This window comes from Apis florea, unplaced genomic scaffold, assembly GCF_048593485.1.
Source record: "Apis florea isolate Af1SG1 unplaced genomic scaffold, ASM4859348v1 contig_3081_pilon, whole genome shotgun sequence".
NCBI lineage: Eukaryota > Metazoa > Arthropoda > Insecta > Hymenoptera > Apidae > Apis > Apis florea.
The window spans coordinates 3,672,501-3,690,638 of NW_028256703.1; the positions used below are offsets into that span (position 1 = coordinate 3,672,501).

Sequence of the window (18,138 nt, forward strand, 5' to 3'; positions counted from 1 at the left end):
GATTGATAATAATAATTGAATCGGATATTAATAAAAATTGAATCCAGTTAATGAAAATTAATTCAGATTAAATATTAAATTATCTAAATTAGAATGAATGAACAACGTGTAATTATTTTTACTTCAAACGATAATTCAATCTTTATTGAATCCTATAAATAAATTCAGCGGAACTGTTACAAAAATTAATAAAACACGTTCTGAATGTCGCCCAATCATAGAAAAAGAAAACAAATAACGAAAGAAGGATAGAGATAGGGAAAAAATATGGGAATCAGTGCCATCTCTAGAGTGCCGCAAATGAAACACATAGAGAAAGGATAGAAAATATAGAGACAAAGATAGATATAGAATAAGAATTGACAGTCAACGCTATCTCTCGGACACCAAAAACATTACTTTGAACATAGGATAAAACAGAGTACAAATTGAGCATTTGCGTTATCTCTTGAATGTCAAAACATTCGATATACATATTAAAAAGATGGCGCAAACATGCAATTCTTACACTAATTTATCTTGCCTTCATACAAATGTTTTTGACATTTAAGAGATGACGCTAATGATCAATTCCCAATCTATTCCCAACTCTATTTCTATCCTTTTCATACTGTTTGCCCTTCCTATTTGATTTATCTGCAACACTCTGAAGATAGTGCTGATTTTTATTCTCTCTCCCTTCTTCCTTATAAATACATGCTTCCCTCGTCTATATTTCTTCTAGATTAAATTATTTAAAAGATAATATTGATAATATCTGATTAACTTTATTATCTATGTTATCCATTCATCTACATATTTATACATAATTTAGATATAAATTAATTTTTCTATATCTCTTTTATATATATATATATATATATATTTTTTTTTCCCAATATTTTCTAAAAATACGACAGCTTCAAGAGCTAGACTTGTAAAACGTAAAAATAGATAATAATGAGTATATTAAATTTCACAATTAATATTAAGTAAAATGATGAAAAAGGTACGTATAAAAAGGTAAGTATATAAAAAAATGTTAATACTTAAAAATATATAAAAAAAGTATTTATAAATTATCATTAAATTTCAAAAAAATTTTCAAAAACAATCTTTTTTCGGATTATATTTTTCTGACACAAAATGAATATTTATGATTTATTACAAAAGTTTCTTAAAAATGACGTCAAATTTCTGGAACTTCTAAAATTCTTGGAAATGACGTCAAATTCTTAGAATTTTCGAAAATTTATATATCTATCGAAGTCAAAATTTTTCTTTATTTACAAACAAAGGTTTGTTTATTTACATTTTCAATGTTTATTTACAAAAATTTTCGAAATTTTAGAAAAATTTTGATGCCCCGTCTTAGAAATTTCGTTTGTTTGCAAACAAAGGTTTGTTTATTTACATTTTTTGTTGTTTATTTTGAGAAAATTCTTGGAAATGACGTCAAATTCCTGGAAATTTCCGAAATTTCCTTAAATTTAAGTTACTTACTCATCTTATACTTACCTTTTACGTACTTACCTCTTTAAATAGCCATATTTTCAGGAACTATTAATTTTTCAATCATTTTACTTAATTCTGATTATAGGTTTATGTATTTATTTTTGCCTATTTTTTAACTGTTTCTATTTCTTGCGATGCTCAATGTTTTTAATAGAGATAGTCAATATTTACGTAGTTATTTTTTTCAATTGTTTGTTTTATAATATTGAAAGTTTTTTACAGTTTTTTTTTTTAATACTAAAGATTTTTTTATATTTACTAATATAGTATAATACATAAAGACGGTAGAGATATTAAAAGAATATAGAAAATATAGAAATACTAATTATTACATTTGCATAATTATATCTTATAATTGTTATTTTTTTTTTTTTTTTGCTACACTTAATGTTTTTCGATGATATTTCTAATTATAGAAGATTTAAAAATATGAAATGGGATAAATAGATTTAAATTAATTTATTATATCTCATATGTGAATAAAATACTCTTGTTTAGACTCAACAATATTTATTTTTACTATTGTAATCAATATTTTTATTAATAATAAAAGTAAAGTTTTCAAAACATCTTATTAATTTGATAATTTTAATTACGCTATATAAAACATGAACATTCATTAATTTTCGATCACAAAATACAATAAAAATTTATGAATAAATAGGACAACACAATGCACAGCTATCTCTTCTTTAACAACTGTATGAAACTGATACTTATTTCTTTATCTAATCGGACTAAGAAAAATTTAGATAAGAGTACTTTATTTCTAGAGTTTAAGATCGTGCACTATACATAGACTCTGGGTACGTTGCTGGTACTTGGAATTTGCTCTAAAATCCTCGTCTATTTTCTTACGAAGCAAAAATCGAAGATTTCTTGACCCTTGATTTCTTGAGGAGAAGCAAATAAGTGTAATGAGTATGAAAACAAAAAAAAAAAAACAAAAAAAAAATCACAGTAAAAAAATGAAAAAAAAAAAAAAAAAAACAAGTCATTAATTTTCTTGATAAAAATTTAATCGATCTTTCGTTATCAAATGAACCATGAAATTTGTCCCTCCAATGATGTAATCGATCCTCACAGCTACGCAGATCGCCTTCTCGGCCAAGACTCGGTATCGCATCTTCATGGTAGGCCGCACTCATTTATCACGCGCGATTAATTTATTCCTGCACATTTTCAAGTCACAGAGAAAATCGATTATCACCCTTGAAATTACCACAGGCTCTTTCGATTCTCGGGAGGAAGGAAAAAAATAAGATCGAAAACGGGCACGATGGTGGAATTTTTACTCGTTGAAATATCCGATTCCCCCCCCCCCCCGTGTATTTTCATTTCTCAGAAAGGAATAAACAAAAGTGGGGAAAGGAATACACGCACACGCGATAATTTTTAATTTCTCGAAATATCCAATATCTCTCGCGATTAATTTATACGATGCAGATTCGTTTCCCAGAATCCCTCGACTTTTTTTTCCACCAGGGAGAAGGAGGAGGAACTCGTTGACCGCTCCACACCTTTTGCCATTTCTTACTATTCTTGCTATACCCCGTATACCCCGGTGGCATCGCGCGACCGATGCGAAGCGGATTCTCGCAACCGCGAGCGCAAACCGAGCAACGTTTGAAAAATGTCGTTTGCGGAGTACGGCCAGGGCCGTATCCGTGTGCCGTTCGTCGACCTGTCGACACATATAGGGAACGAAAAATGGTGGACACGAGAATAGACGAGTTTCTGCGGCTTTGAAGCGCGAGGGGGGAAAGCGTACAATCGCGAGGAGCGGGTAATTCCAAACCGGAGAATTATTCCGAGTAAGCGGAAAAATGATTGGACACCTAGTCCGTCATCTTACCTCCTTATGAGGGAAAAGACTCGTCTCTATCTAGGAAAATTATTCGATAATTATTCGACAAAGGTGTAGCTCTGCTTGGTTCCAAGAAGTTCGATCCATCGTTGTGCCCGTAGAATTTATATGGTGAGGACAAGTCTTTGTCGAGGTAGAAAGAAAGACCTTGGGTCTTACTTAGTACAATTGGAAAATTCCTTGTTAATCCGATAATAAAATCGGACTATTGAAATTTTTATTACGCATTACGCATTATTTGAAAATTAGTTGGATGTAATAAAAGTTCTATTGTATAAAATTTTCTTTGAATGTCCGATTGTGCACGTAGTAGGATTAACGTTTGAAAATATATGGATCCTCCTTTGTCTCGAATTCCTTGAAAATGTTATTTAATGGCCTAAATGTAAATGTTTCTAAATTTTTTAATTTGAGAATTTTAAGAATTATATAAAATTTTACCGTTTGTAGAAATTATCTTCTTTGTTGCCATCGTTTCATTACAATCTTCCATTTTTTTTTGCGATTTTCGGAAATTTTAATTCTTTTTAGCAATATTTATAAACATATATATAAACGTATAATTTAAATTATATAAGTTAATATTTTATGTTTCTTATTAATCTTCTCTTCCGTGCTTCGATCACATCTGTCTCAATTGCGTATAAAATACGGGACAATGACTCTTCTTTATTTTCGTAACAGTGTACCCGCATTCTCACCTACACAAAGTCTACGCCTGGCAGCATTTATGGTCGTAAGGTAACGAGTACAGTGCAATAAGAGTCTACAAGTTCAGACCAGATAGCGACACCGACGACGCAATTAATTAAATCCTCGATAAGAACTCGGAGGATATGTATGTTACTGACACGTGCCAAAAATCTGATGTAATCTTCGCGAATTGCTCTATTTAAAAAAGTCGTTTAGTTATCGTTTTTTCGAACGAAAAATAAAACTAATAGAATGATTGCAGTTTTCCTTCTTTCTCTTTTAAATTTTTTTTCTTTTTTTTTAATTAAATAATCGTCGAGTCTAATTTGACGAAATTTTACCAAGTTTCGTATATTTTCCAACGCGTTTGCGTAATTTTATCCACTCTCCTCTTCCCCATTCGTCCTTCATGACGTATACGCGCGTGAATAGCGTACAAAATGATGCACAAATTCGATGCAAATTCAATGTGACGATATGAAAGATAAAGGAGAAAAGATCTTGAAAAGATTCTTGAAAGTTCGATGTAGAAGGAACTAACGGGAAAATTATCTATGGTAAATATAGAATCATATCTTTATTTATCATAGATGAAAAAATATTTATGAATCACGTGAAATCACGTTTTTATGCACGACTATTTTATAATTATTATTTAGGAAATTATATCATGTACGGAACATAGATATACGAAACAACGTATATCTATTTTGATTCGATAATTCTAAGTTCTATGAGTCAATTGTAGATATTTGATTCTTCACTGCACGAATCACATAGATTATCATTTTCCATTTGTTTTCATTATCTTTTTTTTCAATTTTTTATTCAACAGCAATATTCAGTCATTCGTCGAAATATCACTGAAAAAAATTAAAAAAAATGTATCTAATTAATATAAAAAATCATATTAATACTTACTTAAAAACACGATCAAGCGGTGTTGTTGTATCAAAATTTTACGTAACGCAGTTGATCTGTAGTTTAAAAAAAAATTGCGATTATCTATATAATATTTGCCAATGAGATTATCAACTTATCATAAGCACAACATAATAATAAATTAATAAAATAATGATAAATTATTATTCAAAAAACGAACGGAACACAAAATTTTTCTAAATTATTCAAAGTTAAACAAAATTTACCAAAGTTTTTCTTCAATTCCATTTTCAAGCCAATTTTACTTGTTTTGCATCTTATTATTTCTATTATTTCAAAAAAACAAAAGACGATCCATCATTTCCTTATTCTTTTGTCTCTTGATAATATTTCTTAATAAATTGTTGATAAATGATCAATGGATTAATGTACAGACGATGGCCATAAAAAAAAAGATAAGATTAAAAATAAAGCGAATTGGTGACAAAATAATGACTAATTCTTTAATTTTCATATATGTTACAGATCTCAACAAGATAATTATACGACGATATGTTTTTTTCGTTTTATAGTCATTATGTTTGGATTCTCGAAGTCTATATCTATTATTCGGAAAGGTCAAAATAGGCAGACAGCGTCTCTGATGGAATTACATAATTTTATTTTGTCTAGCGTGATGCGACCCAAATCCACGAAATTTCGAATGTCACCGCCGTGATTGATGATTCCTCTACATCCATCAATTGCGAAATTCTAAGGAAGAACAGTTTGACATTGATTGGAATATTATTCGCCACATTTTAATTATTTTTTTTTCCCTTCATCAAATTTAATTTTAGAACGAGAATATAATAATAATATTCTTTACTATCATGATTAACATGATTTAATTATATTTAATAACTTTGATTTAATTTCAATACATGAAAAGAAATGTAATTGAAAAAAAAGATGCTTACCTTATTCTCAATCCAATACGAATTTCTTGTTTGCTTATTAATTTTAATTTACAGAGTCGTAAATCATTAATCCTCGATGTATCATGGCGATAGATTAATTATGTTTAATAAATTTAAGGAATAGCAATGGAAGCTAGCATTTTTTTGCGTGCAGTCTAATTTTTTCGCTCGTTTGCGTATTTCGATAGTGAGTACACGATGGAAAGAGGCGAAGATAAGAGAAGTCCAAGTGTCGCCGGAACCTCTAATCAATGGACCAACGTCCACTCAAGATTGTACGATAGGAAATTAGAAAATGACCGGGTCCCGTGGGATTTTTCAAACATCGAACTGGTAATCACGCGAGCATCGCGTGAACACAAGCTGTGAATAGATGCTTCGTGGTTTTCAATCCTACGTGTAGTAACCCATACGTTTTTCCCGTATCATCTACCCAGTCTTTTGCTCGTATTACGTCAGAAATCAATGAAATGTTGCACAAGGTTTATGTTCATCAATGCTCACGATATTCACCTGAAAATAGTGTAATTGTCGTTAAAATATTTCTTTTCCTCGTTTTATTTTTAACAGGATAATAATCAATCAATGTACAATACACTTTCGATAATGATTCAGTCAGATTGTTTTTTTTTTATTTCGGACGTTCATCGGTTTATTAATATTAAAGAATCACGATAAAAGTGAGCGTATTGCACTTGGAAAGCTTCCTCTAGCATGGTCTACCCGCATGTTAAGCTTGTTCAAGGAAAAAGAGCAAAGCGGCTGCGTGATTCTTTTGGTGAACTAGAATTGAACTAGTTTTTTAAATGATTTTAGATAACGCTGACATTATTCTATTTGGAATTCAAATGACGCTGATATGAATAGTTATATCGAAACATTTCAATATTTTAATAAAATTTCAAAAAAATTTCTTGTGAACTTTGTACTGGTTAAAAACTACACTGATACACTAATATAAATTAAATTTGCTGGCCACGGATCAATCCATGGCTTTCACTCACGAGAACACGTGCTAAGTTGAATCGTTTTCATCACTATCACGTGTCACAGTTTAATTCGGATCACGTTTTCGTCTCGATGAAACAGTTAAAATTTCCTTACAATTGATATTATAATTTCGTTATTTGATTAAATCACGTGGCTGTTTCACGTTTTTTTCCTATCCAGAGAAACCTCAAAAAAGTTCTATCTTTCTTGTACACATGTAACAAAATATATCAATCTGTTCATCTACGGTAATTTCTTAAAAGCGTATCTAAAAATTCAAAAGAGTATCGCATCGATATCGAAGGCATTCGTATATACTACAATCTATTCTTTCACCCTGACATACCTATACAAATACAGAATCAAGTTATTAATGACTAACCTCTCTCTCGAGGTCGTAGGACCCAGATAATTTCGAAACATCATGAGAAAACCTCATGTCAAAATATACGTGACTCTTCTCGCGTTTCCGTTAATCGGCCCTTTGCTTCCTTCGCAGCTGCGCTACCCATAAGTACCTCGTAGACGTGTGCCAATTGGTTGGAGCACCCTTGAAACTTAGGCGGATGACCAATCGACTGGTCGGTACCGAAACGCTCCTAGGAAACGTGAGGTCGCCACTCGTGCTAGCTTTAACGTGCCGCTTCGACAGTTAACCACAGTCGTTGTTTGTGTTTTGTCGCAGACGAATGAAGAGACTTCGCTGATCGTGAGTTCAGTCAATCTCCGTCTTCTGACAAAGGGATTTGCGCGTTGTATAGGAATTCGAGTTACTTTTTGTCGATCTCTCGAGTGATAATTGAGAGTTATCAAATAATGTATACATCTCGCGAATTTTCCATTGTCTTTAATCTCTACGAGAAATATAGTTAAACAACAGCATATTTCGAACAAGATATTGGTGTAAAAGGTAAACGAAGTTGGTGAACGCTGACAACAGTACGAGCGTTTAACTCAGTGAAGCGTGTATGCCGGCCACAGTAACCGAGGTGAGTCAATAAAGTCGCAGAATTTTTCAACGAGCATTTAATTTAATTCCATTCGATTCCCTTGACCGGGCGTAGCGATAATTCGAGCGATCAATTAGCCTCATGGCCAGTCGGCAATTGCACCGCTTCCGCTGTATCTAATTAGATACATAGGTGCGCGATGCGGTAATACTATGTAAGGGATCAATTTACGAGATTTTTTTACTCTCTTTGTTTATTTACTCTTTTCGTCGTATCAGTTAGTTTCGTAACATCGTGACCAACCGTCAAGAAAATTTAAATTATGTATAACGTATCGAATTTGATAAACTCATTCACCGACGATCATACATTCAAGGTTACATTGTGATAATGTGATTTAATTTATCATTAATGTGAAACTTCTGCGTTAGTTTTGAAAAATTTTTATAAATATTTGTAGAGATTCTCCTCGAGTTCATCAATTCTACATCTACGAAACGTTTAATAATTTGCGTTGTCAGAGTAATAATAGTCAGGGGTGGGAGGTGGATAAGCGCACTTGGAGAGCGCTTATGATATATTATGATCAAGTGACAATCCGTCAGCACATACGTTCATAATGTTCGGTGTCGTTGAAAACTCGTTCGGCTACAGTGCATGTTATTTATCTTTTCGCGCCTTTCCATTTTGAGATTTCGATTGTTCACTCCAAATTAGTCTGGCAGGGCGTTAACAACAAAGTAAATGATTCAATTGGCTACGATATTGTGGAAAGATTTTTTAAAAAAGCACTGTAAATTTTAATCTCGGGTCGCGAGGGCTATCATACCGTCGCATTTCTCTTTTTCTTTTCACTCAACATTTCGTGTAACGCGAGAAGTCGGAGATCTGTTCAGTGTTGATCGAAACGTATCTTCGTCTCGAATGAATTCAAAATTCCAAGAAAAGAGGTATCGTATCTTTGTCAATTGAATCTTTCATTTGCGAGATCAGATATTCACAAAAATTGTGTTTATATCTTCGTAAAAAATAAGTGAAATAATGATAAAATTTTTTTTTTTTCAGAGGAAAGCAATCGTAATCAAGTGTAACTGGTAACATACTCGTTACATCGAAGAGTTTAAGGAAGAATATCCGGAGTATATACGATCATTGTTTCAAATACAATAAGCAGTATGACTAAAGTATCGGGAATGGTCGAGACAGAGGACGTTGTCGGGAAACCGACTTTTGTTCGACGTGTGTCCAATATGTTAAAAGGTAAGAAATCTTCGTTTTATCGATAATTGAAGATAAATGAAATAAAATGAAATTATGTCTTGCAATTATTAATCGATTATTTTTTATAAATTAATAATTTTTTTTTTCACAGATGGAAGTTACAGCGAACCACCGATGCTATTTCGTCACGCTTCTATGCAGAAAATTCGCCATTGTTGTCAAAACTTGAATTTATTGCCTTATCTGCTGTACTCTTTCGATAACTCGAAGTCGCACCCAATCGCCCGTAAAGTGCATAATTGTCTCGGCCAGTTTCTTCAAGTGGTCACAGCGAGGATCTTCTTGCTATACAAAAGTTTTCGACGATCATTGCTCTGCGGCATTCGTTCAAGCGAATTTCAAGCATCCGAGCCACCAAAGACCCCTGAACCTTGCAAATTTACGGCGAGATTCCAAACTACAAGGCAGTTGAAGCGCAAACAAAATAATCGGCTGATCTTGACCCTAGGCGTGTACTTTGCACCTCTGTTTTTGTTCTCACAGCTGATCGGACTATTTTGTCTGATGATATTTGGAAAGTATACGCCTGGTTTCATTTTCCTAATATCAGCTCTGCTGTTTCTCGCCTACATCTCGTTCAAAGTTCTCTTTCACGATGCTGAATCGATGAGACCGTCTAGGCGTAGATGTCGCAAGATAATTAAAGCGGAATGATTGTATCTTGTGCCCGCTTATCTAAACTATCTACTACTATCATTATACGATCAAACTGTCCATTGGATAGATAATAGACCTGAGAGTATTGAGAGTCTTTGCCTAATTTACCGTTCCCTATTTTCGTATTTGATTACTTAAGCGATGCGATACCAGGTAGGGCTTTACTTATTACATGGTCTTGTATATCGTATGAACCAGTTTCATTCATATTCATTCATACCCGTCTCTCTTTTTCTAATATATGTACATGATAATCATGTTTCCATCATCGAAAGCTTCGTATAGTTACTTTAGGATCACGATCGATCGATTCCGTCGGTTCGGAAATTTCATAATATTCTTTCTTTTTTTTTTTCCTTTTGTACTTCGTTATTTATCGGACTGATACACGTAATCGTGTGCTCGTTGTTGCGATGTGTAGAAGAAGGCTGTTAACGATGTGCTTTTTTTTTTACAAATAGGTCTTAAAAATTCATGCGATAAATTTTTATCAACTGGCATAAATCGTAATCCTTCTGTTATTTTATATTTCTGCCTTTTTCAAAGTAATTCTAAGAATCACTGTCAATATTGTATCACCGTGTGTAATTAACGCTGTGTATAATATGAAGTGCAATTTACGAGTTACCTGGATAGCGTATTGCAAATCATTGTCTATAGCAAAAAAAGACTGAAAATCGTTTTAACTTGTATATATATAAAAAAAAATTAGACGCGTGATGAAAAAAATATATACATATAAATATGCGAGAAGAAAATGATTTATTCTATATCATAAGATATATAATATAATTATCTTTCTTTGGAAAGACTTAGTACGTCCACTGAGCGAGTTAGGCTAATCTGTGATTAAGTGGACCCCAAGTGTATTTTTCATAGCCATTTGTTGTCCCATTTACTTAAGTATGATAAGAAAATATGTAACTTTGATCTTTTTTTTTTTAAATATACACATTAGCCTTACATAATCTGAATATACCGTCTTTTTTTTTTTTTAATACTGTACAATTTATGATCTATCTATTTTTATCTTGTCAATGAAATAATACTAAAAGAAACAAGCAACAATACATGAAAACATTAATCACGTTACTATATTGTTTTCCAGCGTTGTTTTCAGACTTTAATTTCATATCCGTAGTGTATGCAAAGCTATGTGCAATCACAAGTGCAACATAGCTTTGTTCGTGTACACTATGAAATAAGTGAGCATACGGACCTAAAAGATAAATATTTGTTATTTAAATTTCTGAAGTTGATTGTTATGAATCATTGAAATATGTATATACCTATAGCATAGATAGCTACATCACCGCCACCATGATAAGCTTCATCCGATATAATAGTTGCCTGTTGACTATACGTGAATGCTGTTGTATTTTCTTTTGAAGGATCTATCCTAACAGAATTAGAATTATTTTTAACTGTATATGCCATATTATTCTGTCCACCTGTGCTGTAACTCAACGTAGTATATGGAATTCCGTCGATTTTAGATTTCTGAGCTATGCCTGCAACATAAATTATAATTATAATTGCATAATTCTCAATTCATTACGTTTAATTTAAAACATGTATTATTGTAAAAATCCTGTATGTACCTAGAATATCTGAACCTCTATCGCTATATCCGTTAAAGCTCATCGAATGCGTATGATCACTAGTCACGATAACAAGTGTATCTTGCGTATTGATCATCTTCAAAGTTGCATTAATGGCGTCCGAGAACCTAACGGTTTCTAATAATGCTTGAGCAGCGTGACCACGATGATGAGCATAATCAATAAGTCCTCCCTCGACCTAAAAATTATCACTTGATATATCCAATTAATACAAGATTTTTTTTTTTTAGTAAAATGAAGATATACCACGAGAAGATAGCCATGTTTCGATTTCTGCAAAATTTTCAATGCGGTCACAGTCATGTCTTCGAGACTCGGTTGCCCTTTGGGACCTTTTTCTCTGTTCCAGTCCATGCTAATATGACCATTTGCAAAAATTCCCAACAAATAATCGACTTTATCAACATTTACTCGAGACAATTCTTCGTTATTTTGAACAACACTGAAGGCCAATCCTCTAGAGGATTTGTCTCGTTTCCATTCCTCGATTAAATCTTTACCATCCTGTCTGTGACCAGCCCAAGTGTCTATAGGATCGTATTTAGTGCCTGTGGTATTGGTCTTGAGCATTTGTCTACCACCTCCCATAATTACCTAAGTCAAAAATACAAAGTTAAAACAAAGATACAAAATTAACATTTTTTATTATATTCTATCGATTTTGAATGTTTCATGCAATTGAATTAATATAATTTTAACAAAAGATGAAAGATGATGTACTTAACAATCTCTCAAATTGATGCGAAACATTCTACTGAATAATCAGGATATATTATAGTTTGCCTTGATATTTCTTCCTGGTAGATCTTCCACCAATTGTCTGGCAATGTCTTTGCATTTTTCAGCAGTCTTCGGCATTTTCGACTCGCATTCCCATCGCCTGTTCGCGCTGTGCGCATACAAAGGTGCTGGAGTTGCATGGGTTACTCTGGTAGTTGTCACGAATCCTATAAAGTCATAATTTGAATTTTTATTCCTGTAGAAAAAATTCTTTTTTTATTTATTTTTATTCAATTTATTCTTACCTGTGTCTTTACCAACAGTCTGTGCCCATGAAACAATAGAATCCACATGATAATCTGTTTTCAAACTTTCAGAGCAATTGTTCAGCGTTACATGTGCATCTAATCCAACTAGATCAAAATTCGTTTTTACTCCACCAAACATAGCAGTTGCCGTTGAAGCTGAGTCTGGTACTTGCTTGTTAGTATTGTATGTCTATTTTATTAAAAGTTAATATTAGTTATCTTTTCTGTAATCGTTTTGTAGAAGATTAATAGGAATGAAGACCTTAAGAATGCCTATGTGAGGAAAATTTTCCCAAGCCAAACGACTAGTCTCGCCTGCACGGTATATTCTACTGGCGGTTATGGTGTCAGGACTCATGCCATCGCCTACAAAAACGATCACGTTCTTCGCTTTGTTCGTGTTCCATTTGTATGATAGAGCTTCTTCCAATTCTTCATTAGCCAATTTCCGCCAATATTGAATGTCTAGACAAAAGAAAAAATTTTGATTAAATAATTAATGGAAACAATGGAGTCTTCGTCTTTTGGATCTGTTCACGTGGCACGTACACAGCACGTGTACTTTGCATAATGATAAACAAATGATAACTCTATAAATAGAAATTCATATTTTGAATGAAGAATTATAATCGTGATATTTGTTCGTGAAAATGATTATTTTAGATATGAATACTTCGGCAAGATCAATGAAAGAAAATATAAGAGAGAAAATATCGCTTATACTACGTTATCATTGGAGGAAGTCAATTGTTTCGCTGATGATTGCAGAGAGTTAACGATAATTACAAAACGTGGACGAATTGATGAAATTTAGTTATACCTTCTTTCAATGTGGCAAGAACGATCCCAATAAGAGAAAAGCTAACGTATAATGCGGTGAGTTTAGTTTTTAACATAATGAAATATTACACTGATTTTAACTACGTGTCTGACAATTACGTATAAATATTATATGATGCTGAGCATGACTAGATAGAAGAGCAATATAAGTAATCATCTACTTTTTATGATGGATCGTAACGCTCTCTATTGTGAAACGTATTGTATTAAATCGATAAAGAAGAATCCTATTTTATTTCTGATTTTTTTTATTTTTGCATATATTTTGATAGGTTGATCGGATGAAAAAATTAAACTGGATTAACTAACATTCATTGTAACGTTTTATTTGATTTTTGTTCATATTCATCGTCTGTTCGTACAGATCGTAACACATCGCGTAATACAATTTCTGAAGAATTATTTTTATTTTCTTTTCGCATGTCTGACGTTTTGAACGAAATTAAAAAAAATAGAATTGATAAAATCTACTATTCGAAAAGTTTTCTCCATTTGAACGTGCTTTTTTAGCTTGAACACTTAATTTGATTAAAAAAAAAAAAAAAAAACGTACAGTAAAAAGAAAATATGAAAAATGATTTGTCTAAGTCTTCACGCGTTCAAAGCAATATTTTTTTAAAGATTCATCAAAGAAGCAAGTTCCATTACGCTATTAGATTATCATTTTAATCCATCAATTCCTACAATTAAATAAGTTTATAAATTTTGATTTTTTTCAACGCGAAACTTGCTTCTCGATGCAATTTTCGACTAAAATAAAAGAAAATCACCTACCAAACAAACAAATTATGTTTCCTCTTAACGTTAATTAACGCAATTTCATTAATCTATATTTGGCCAAGAACAGGTACCTTGGAACGAAATAAAATCATTGAAAATTACGAGAATACATTCTGAATCGAAATTATCCTTCGATGGATCCTTTCTATATCACACAAATTGATCATCCAAGCAATTGTTACGCGAGTATTATGCTGGAACGCGACACGATCTTTTGCGCCTGTATAATTGTGGCCAACTATTTGGACTGTTCGAGGACTGTCACTTTTAGCATTTTTAACTTCGTTCATCCAATGCTATGTGCTATTTCTCCAATTTTTCTCGTCGATTATTGAACGTCGATTGATCCGCAAGCTTGGCGATGATAAAACTGGGAGGATAAAAGACGAGCTAATTAAAACATGGTGGATCAGACGCGAAGCGGAACGAAATTCTCTTCTCTGGGAAGGGAAGGGAATTGAAATAGTTGGCCACGATTTCTTTTGAAGGAGAAAAAAACATCGCTATCGTATAACTCTCACTGTGACAATTGGCCTAATATAAACTCTCTACAAATCTCTCTTATACGATAAAGTACAATAAAGTTATCCTCGCATTGAACGCGATACATGCACGTCGCGCTGTATCGATTATTAGACGCCGCACGATTCATATCTCTCTCTCTCTCTCTCTCTCTCTCTCTCTCATCCACCACTACTTTCTCTCTCTTTCTCTAGTTGAAATATTATTGCCAACAATTTTAGTGTCGCGAGATATTTATAAGTTTTCCTTCCCTTTCTTGAATAATTCTTCCAAATGCCATACGAAAAAATCTTCGTAGCTCAACAATCCTTAATTTATCACTTTAATCCGCATTTATCATCAGTATCATCTCTCTACTATCGCCTATCGAAGCATTTCGTATGATCCCGTATCATTCTCGATCCTCTTCATTTTCAAATCGATCGAGTACGATATAGTAGATCGCAAACTAAGAACCATGATCTTGTATACGCATAAAAGTGACACCAGGAAGGCCAGGATTTATAGCCGGTTCGTATGATATTGCCATATAATTTCTTACGATCCGACAAAGATATAATGAAATCGCTGAACCTTCGAGTCTATTCCTTTCTCGTTTCTCTCTATTCTTTCGAGTTTCAGGCCACGTAATATCGAAGAATCGTCCCTCACAAATCGTTTCAGCAAAAATATCTACCTGCAGCGTCCGTTCTTCTATTGAAACGATACATATACATACGTACACGATAAAATTGACTTTACGATGGCAGAAAACACGCATACTACATCTCTCTCTCTCTCTCACACACACACACATACACACACACATACATTTTCTTTCTCTCCCTCTCTCTCTATTTCTGTCTTCTCGACAATTTTCTTTCCTTTCCTATTTTCCTTTCATCTCTCTCTCTCTCTCTCTCTCTCTCTCTCCCCCTTTTTTCTTTTTCTTTTCACGTTAGATTCGAGAAAGTCTCTGCGAACGCAACGAAACGATTCGAAATGTGAACGCGTGAAGATTCCCTTGACACTGTTCCCTCGAACCCTGGAAAGAAGCGCGCGTGCTTCTTTTTCTTAATGGAGTTCGAGTTGGGCTCGAGCGGCACGAGCTCCTTCGGAATAGAATAATGCCGATGTCGATTACGTGATGCATGCTTACGTGAAATGCTCGGCTCGCTTTACGAATGGAAACCGATGTAACAGGTAATAATTGACAGTCTACGTTACACGCTAATTGGCAGCGTCCTCGAGTTAAACTTCATCATCGGCTTGACAAGATTCGAAACCGGTTCCTCGACGAACGGATTATTCACGTTGTGGATAATGAAGTTGGGAGCAAAGACGCCGGGTAAAATGCATTAATCACTACTGATATGTGCGCGATGATTTTATATCTCGGATACAACAAAGAGATCGTCCGTCTTCCGCCTCTTTTTCGCCGCAATCGCATCCGCGAAAACGAAAACGAAAAATCAAAGAGGATTCCTGTTCCCGCTCGCGGATCGATTCGTCTAATGCGAAGAGAGTTATCTTCTATCGTTCGAACGGAGGAAAATTGGAGACTTTCTCGACCGTTTTCTTCTTTTTTTTTTTTTTTTCCTTTTTTTTTTCTTTTGCTCGCGAGAAAAATCTTATTTAAAATACGTAAAAAACGACACGCGAATGAAAGAAATCAAAGGAAAGGAATCTTGATCGAACTTTCGTTTCATTTTCCTTTCTTTTTTTTTTTCTTTTCTTTTTATAAAAAAGATAACACATTTATCCTTCGAATCAAAAAACGATCCGATTCTGGAAATATAAATCGTCGATTTATCATACAATCGATATTCCTCGCCTTTCCTCGCAAAGTTCGATCGTTCGAGAAATCAAAATCACCGGCAGTGCAGTAAATCAGGAGATCAAGTTAGAAGGAGGACGAACGAATGTTATGAAGGAATATATATATATATATAAAAAAAAAAGAGAACGGATAGAAGAACGGAAGTGGGGAGGGGGGGGAGGGGATAATAAAAAAAAGAAAACCGAGAATTCTTCGCCTCATCGAGAGATTGTCTACCGATCGATACTTGCCGCGATCCTATCCATACCATTTTCGAAATTCTTCTCGTCTCGTTTCTTGCTCTCCTTCCTCGTCTCTCTTTTCCTCGCATCCCATCGCTCTTTGTAAATATCATTGTCGCGCGTTGTAAAAAATTGCTTTTGATTTTTGGCTGCTTGAGCTTGATTCCCGAGCGATGCTGGCTCAACAACAATAAATCTCTAGAGATGAAATCAAAAAAAAAAAAAAAAAAAAGAAGAAAAGAAATTTCAAAATGTAACTCGTATACCCGTATACCAAGAACGAAAAGAAGAACCATCGGTCTGTCTAATAATAATACGAGAATATCGATCAAACATTTATTAATTCTATCCCCGAGCATCATTTTATCCAGTATCGCTCATCGAACCGAGGGGTTGAAAAAGTAAGGGGCAGGAACAGGGGGGGCGAGAACAGTTTCAAAGAGGTTTAATCGCGGGATTAGTCTCGTAACCGTGAATCGTGTATACTCCGTGATATTCAACCTACTTTTTCTCCTTCTCTCGCTCTTCTTAAAACCCGCGCTGCTTAAAACATTACAAACGTTTTACACAACGTTTAATTACAATTCGCCCGCGCAATTTTCTAACTCTTCCTCGTCACCGTGGCTTTTCAACGCTTCGACGCCGAATCGATCGAATTCTTCGAATACAACGCAATTTCTTCCATTCTCCAAGTATTAAAAGTAGTTTTAAAACTAGTAGTTTGAATACCAGAGATTAGAGAATAACATCCAAAGAGAATATTACGAGTACTGTAAAGTTCATGAAACACGGATCGCTTCCCGTCGAACGAGTAATTTATCACTTCCGCTCGGTGGAAAGGGTTACGGGATAAAGAGGACTCTTTGAAATAGCGCCTAGGGCAACGTGGCAAAGGGTAATAGTTTTGCAAGTAGTTGATCGATTAATTAAGCTTCTCGAGCCTTGTCTCGAGAGAGAGAAGAGGATTTAAACGAATCGATAAAATCGCTACTCATCTACGAAGTAATCACGAAGTCGATTAAACGAGGCACGCGCTGCACTCGAAACTCTGCTTTCGTCGTATTCTATCTATCTAACTATCTATCTATCGTATTGTACTATGATTATTTTTTTCTTTTTCTTTTATTTTTTTTTTTATTTTTTTTCTTTTTTTTTTTTTTACTTTTTTCTTCACTTTTTTTCCCTTTAAACTCTGCCCCACCGTTAGAATAAACATCCTTCCGCGTGTTCTTCTAATCGAACACCCTTGCTTAGGCTTATCGTCGTGGTATATGTGTATACGTGAATTGCGTTCGTCTACCTCCCCCCGAGTCGATATACTCGTCTCGCAGGTATGCATGCACGTACGTGTGCAGGAGTACGTATGCGCGAAGGGAACAGGATGAAATAATAATCAATCGGCAAGGATGAAAACGAAAGAAAGAAAGAAAAGAAAAAAAAAAAAGATATGGATACTTTTTGATCGGTACTCGATAAAATGGAATTTCTTTCCACGTCTGATGATCCTCATTGCCTTCGACACGTTCGTTTTCT

The 18,138-nt window shown here is 33.9% G+C and overlaps 2 protein-coding genes and 2 long non-coding RNA genes across 5 annotated transcripts; 1 reads left to right on the forward strand and 3 right to left on the reverse strand.

Moving 5' to 3' along the window:
• Positions 1 to 2,495: 2,495 nt before the first annotated feature.
• Positions 2,496 to 4,106, reverse strand: LOC147657538 (uncharacterized). The gene is made up of 3 exons (XR_015292345.1): positions 3,803 to 4,106; positions 3,350 to 3,718; positions 2,496 to 2,666 (listed from the first exon to the last, which is right to left on the reverse strand). It is a non-coding gene; the product is annotated as an uncharacterized LOC147657538 (long non-coding RNA).
• Positions 4,107 to 4,616: 510 nt separating this feature from the next.
• LOC100868013 (uncharacterized) lies at positions 4,617 to 7,563 on the reverse strand. The gene is made up of 5 exons (XR_004225122.2): positions 7,268 to 7,563; positions 5,896 to 6,408; positions 5,203 to 5,689; positions 4,976 to 5,031; positions 4,617 to 4,917 (listed from the first exon to the last, which is right to left on the reverse strand). It is a non-coding gene; the product is annotated as an uncharacterized LOC100868013 (long non-coding RNA).
• Positions 7,385 to 10,747, forward strand: LOC100867728 (uncharacterized). Of its 2 annotated transcripts, none has more exons than XM_003694768.3 (3): positions 7,385 to 7,874; positions 8,901 to 9,095; positions 9,208 to 10,747. In XM_003694768.3, exons 2-3 carry the CDS (start codon positions 9,011 to 9,013, stop codon positions 9,768 to 9,770), a joined length of 648 nt encoding a protein of 215 aa, XP_003694816.1. In that variant the 5' UTR covers positions 7,385 to 7,874; positions 8,901 to 9,010; the 3' UTR covers positions 9,771 to 10,747. The 2 variants fall into 2 exon arrangements, with proteins under 2 accessions (XP_003694816.1, XP_003694817.1); XM_003694769.4 differs by lacking the exon at positions 7,385 to 7,874 and adding an exon at positions 8,391 to 8,785.
• LOC100867611 (alkaline phosphatase) lies at positions 10,517 to 13,451 on the reverse strand. The gene is made up of 8 exons (XM_003694767.4): positions 13,244 to 13,451; positions 12,686 to 12,888; positions 12,421 to 12,613; positions 12,179 to 12,342; positions 11,642 to 11,989; positions 11,375 to 11,573; positions 11,063 to 11,284; positions 10,517 to 10,992 (listed from the first exon to the last, which is right to left on the reverse strand). The coding sequence occupies exons 1-8, from the start codon at positions 13,317 to 13,319 to the stop codon at positions 10,808 to 10,810; spliced, it is 1,590 nt and encodes a 529-aa protein (XP_003694815.1). The 5' UTR covers positions 13,320 to 13,451; the 3' UTR covers positions 10,517 to 10,807.
• Between the last annotated feature and the right edge of the window lie 4,687 nt (positions 13,452 to 18,138).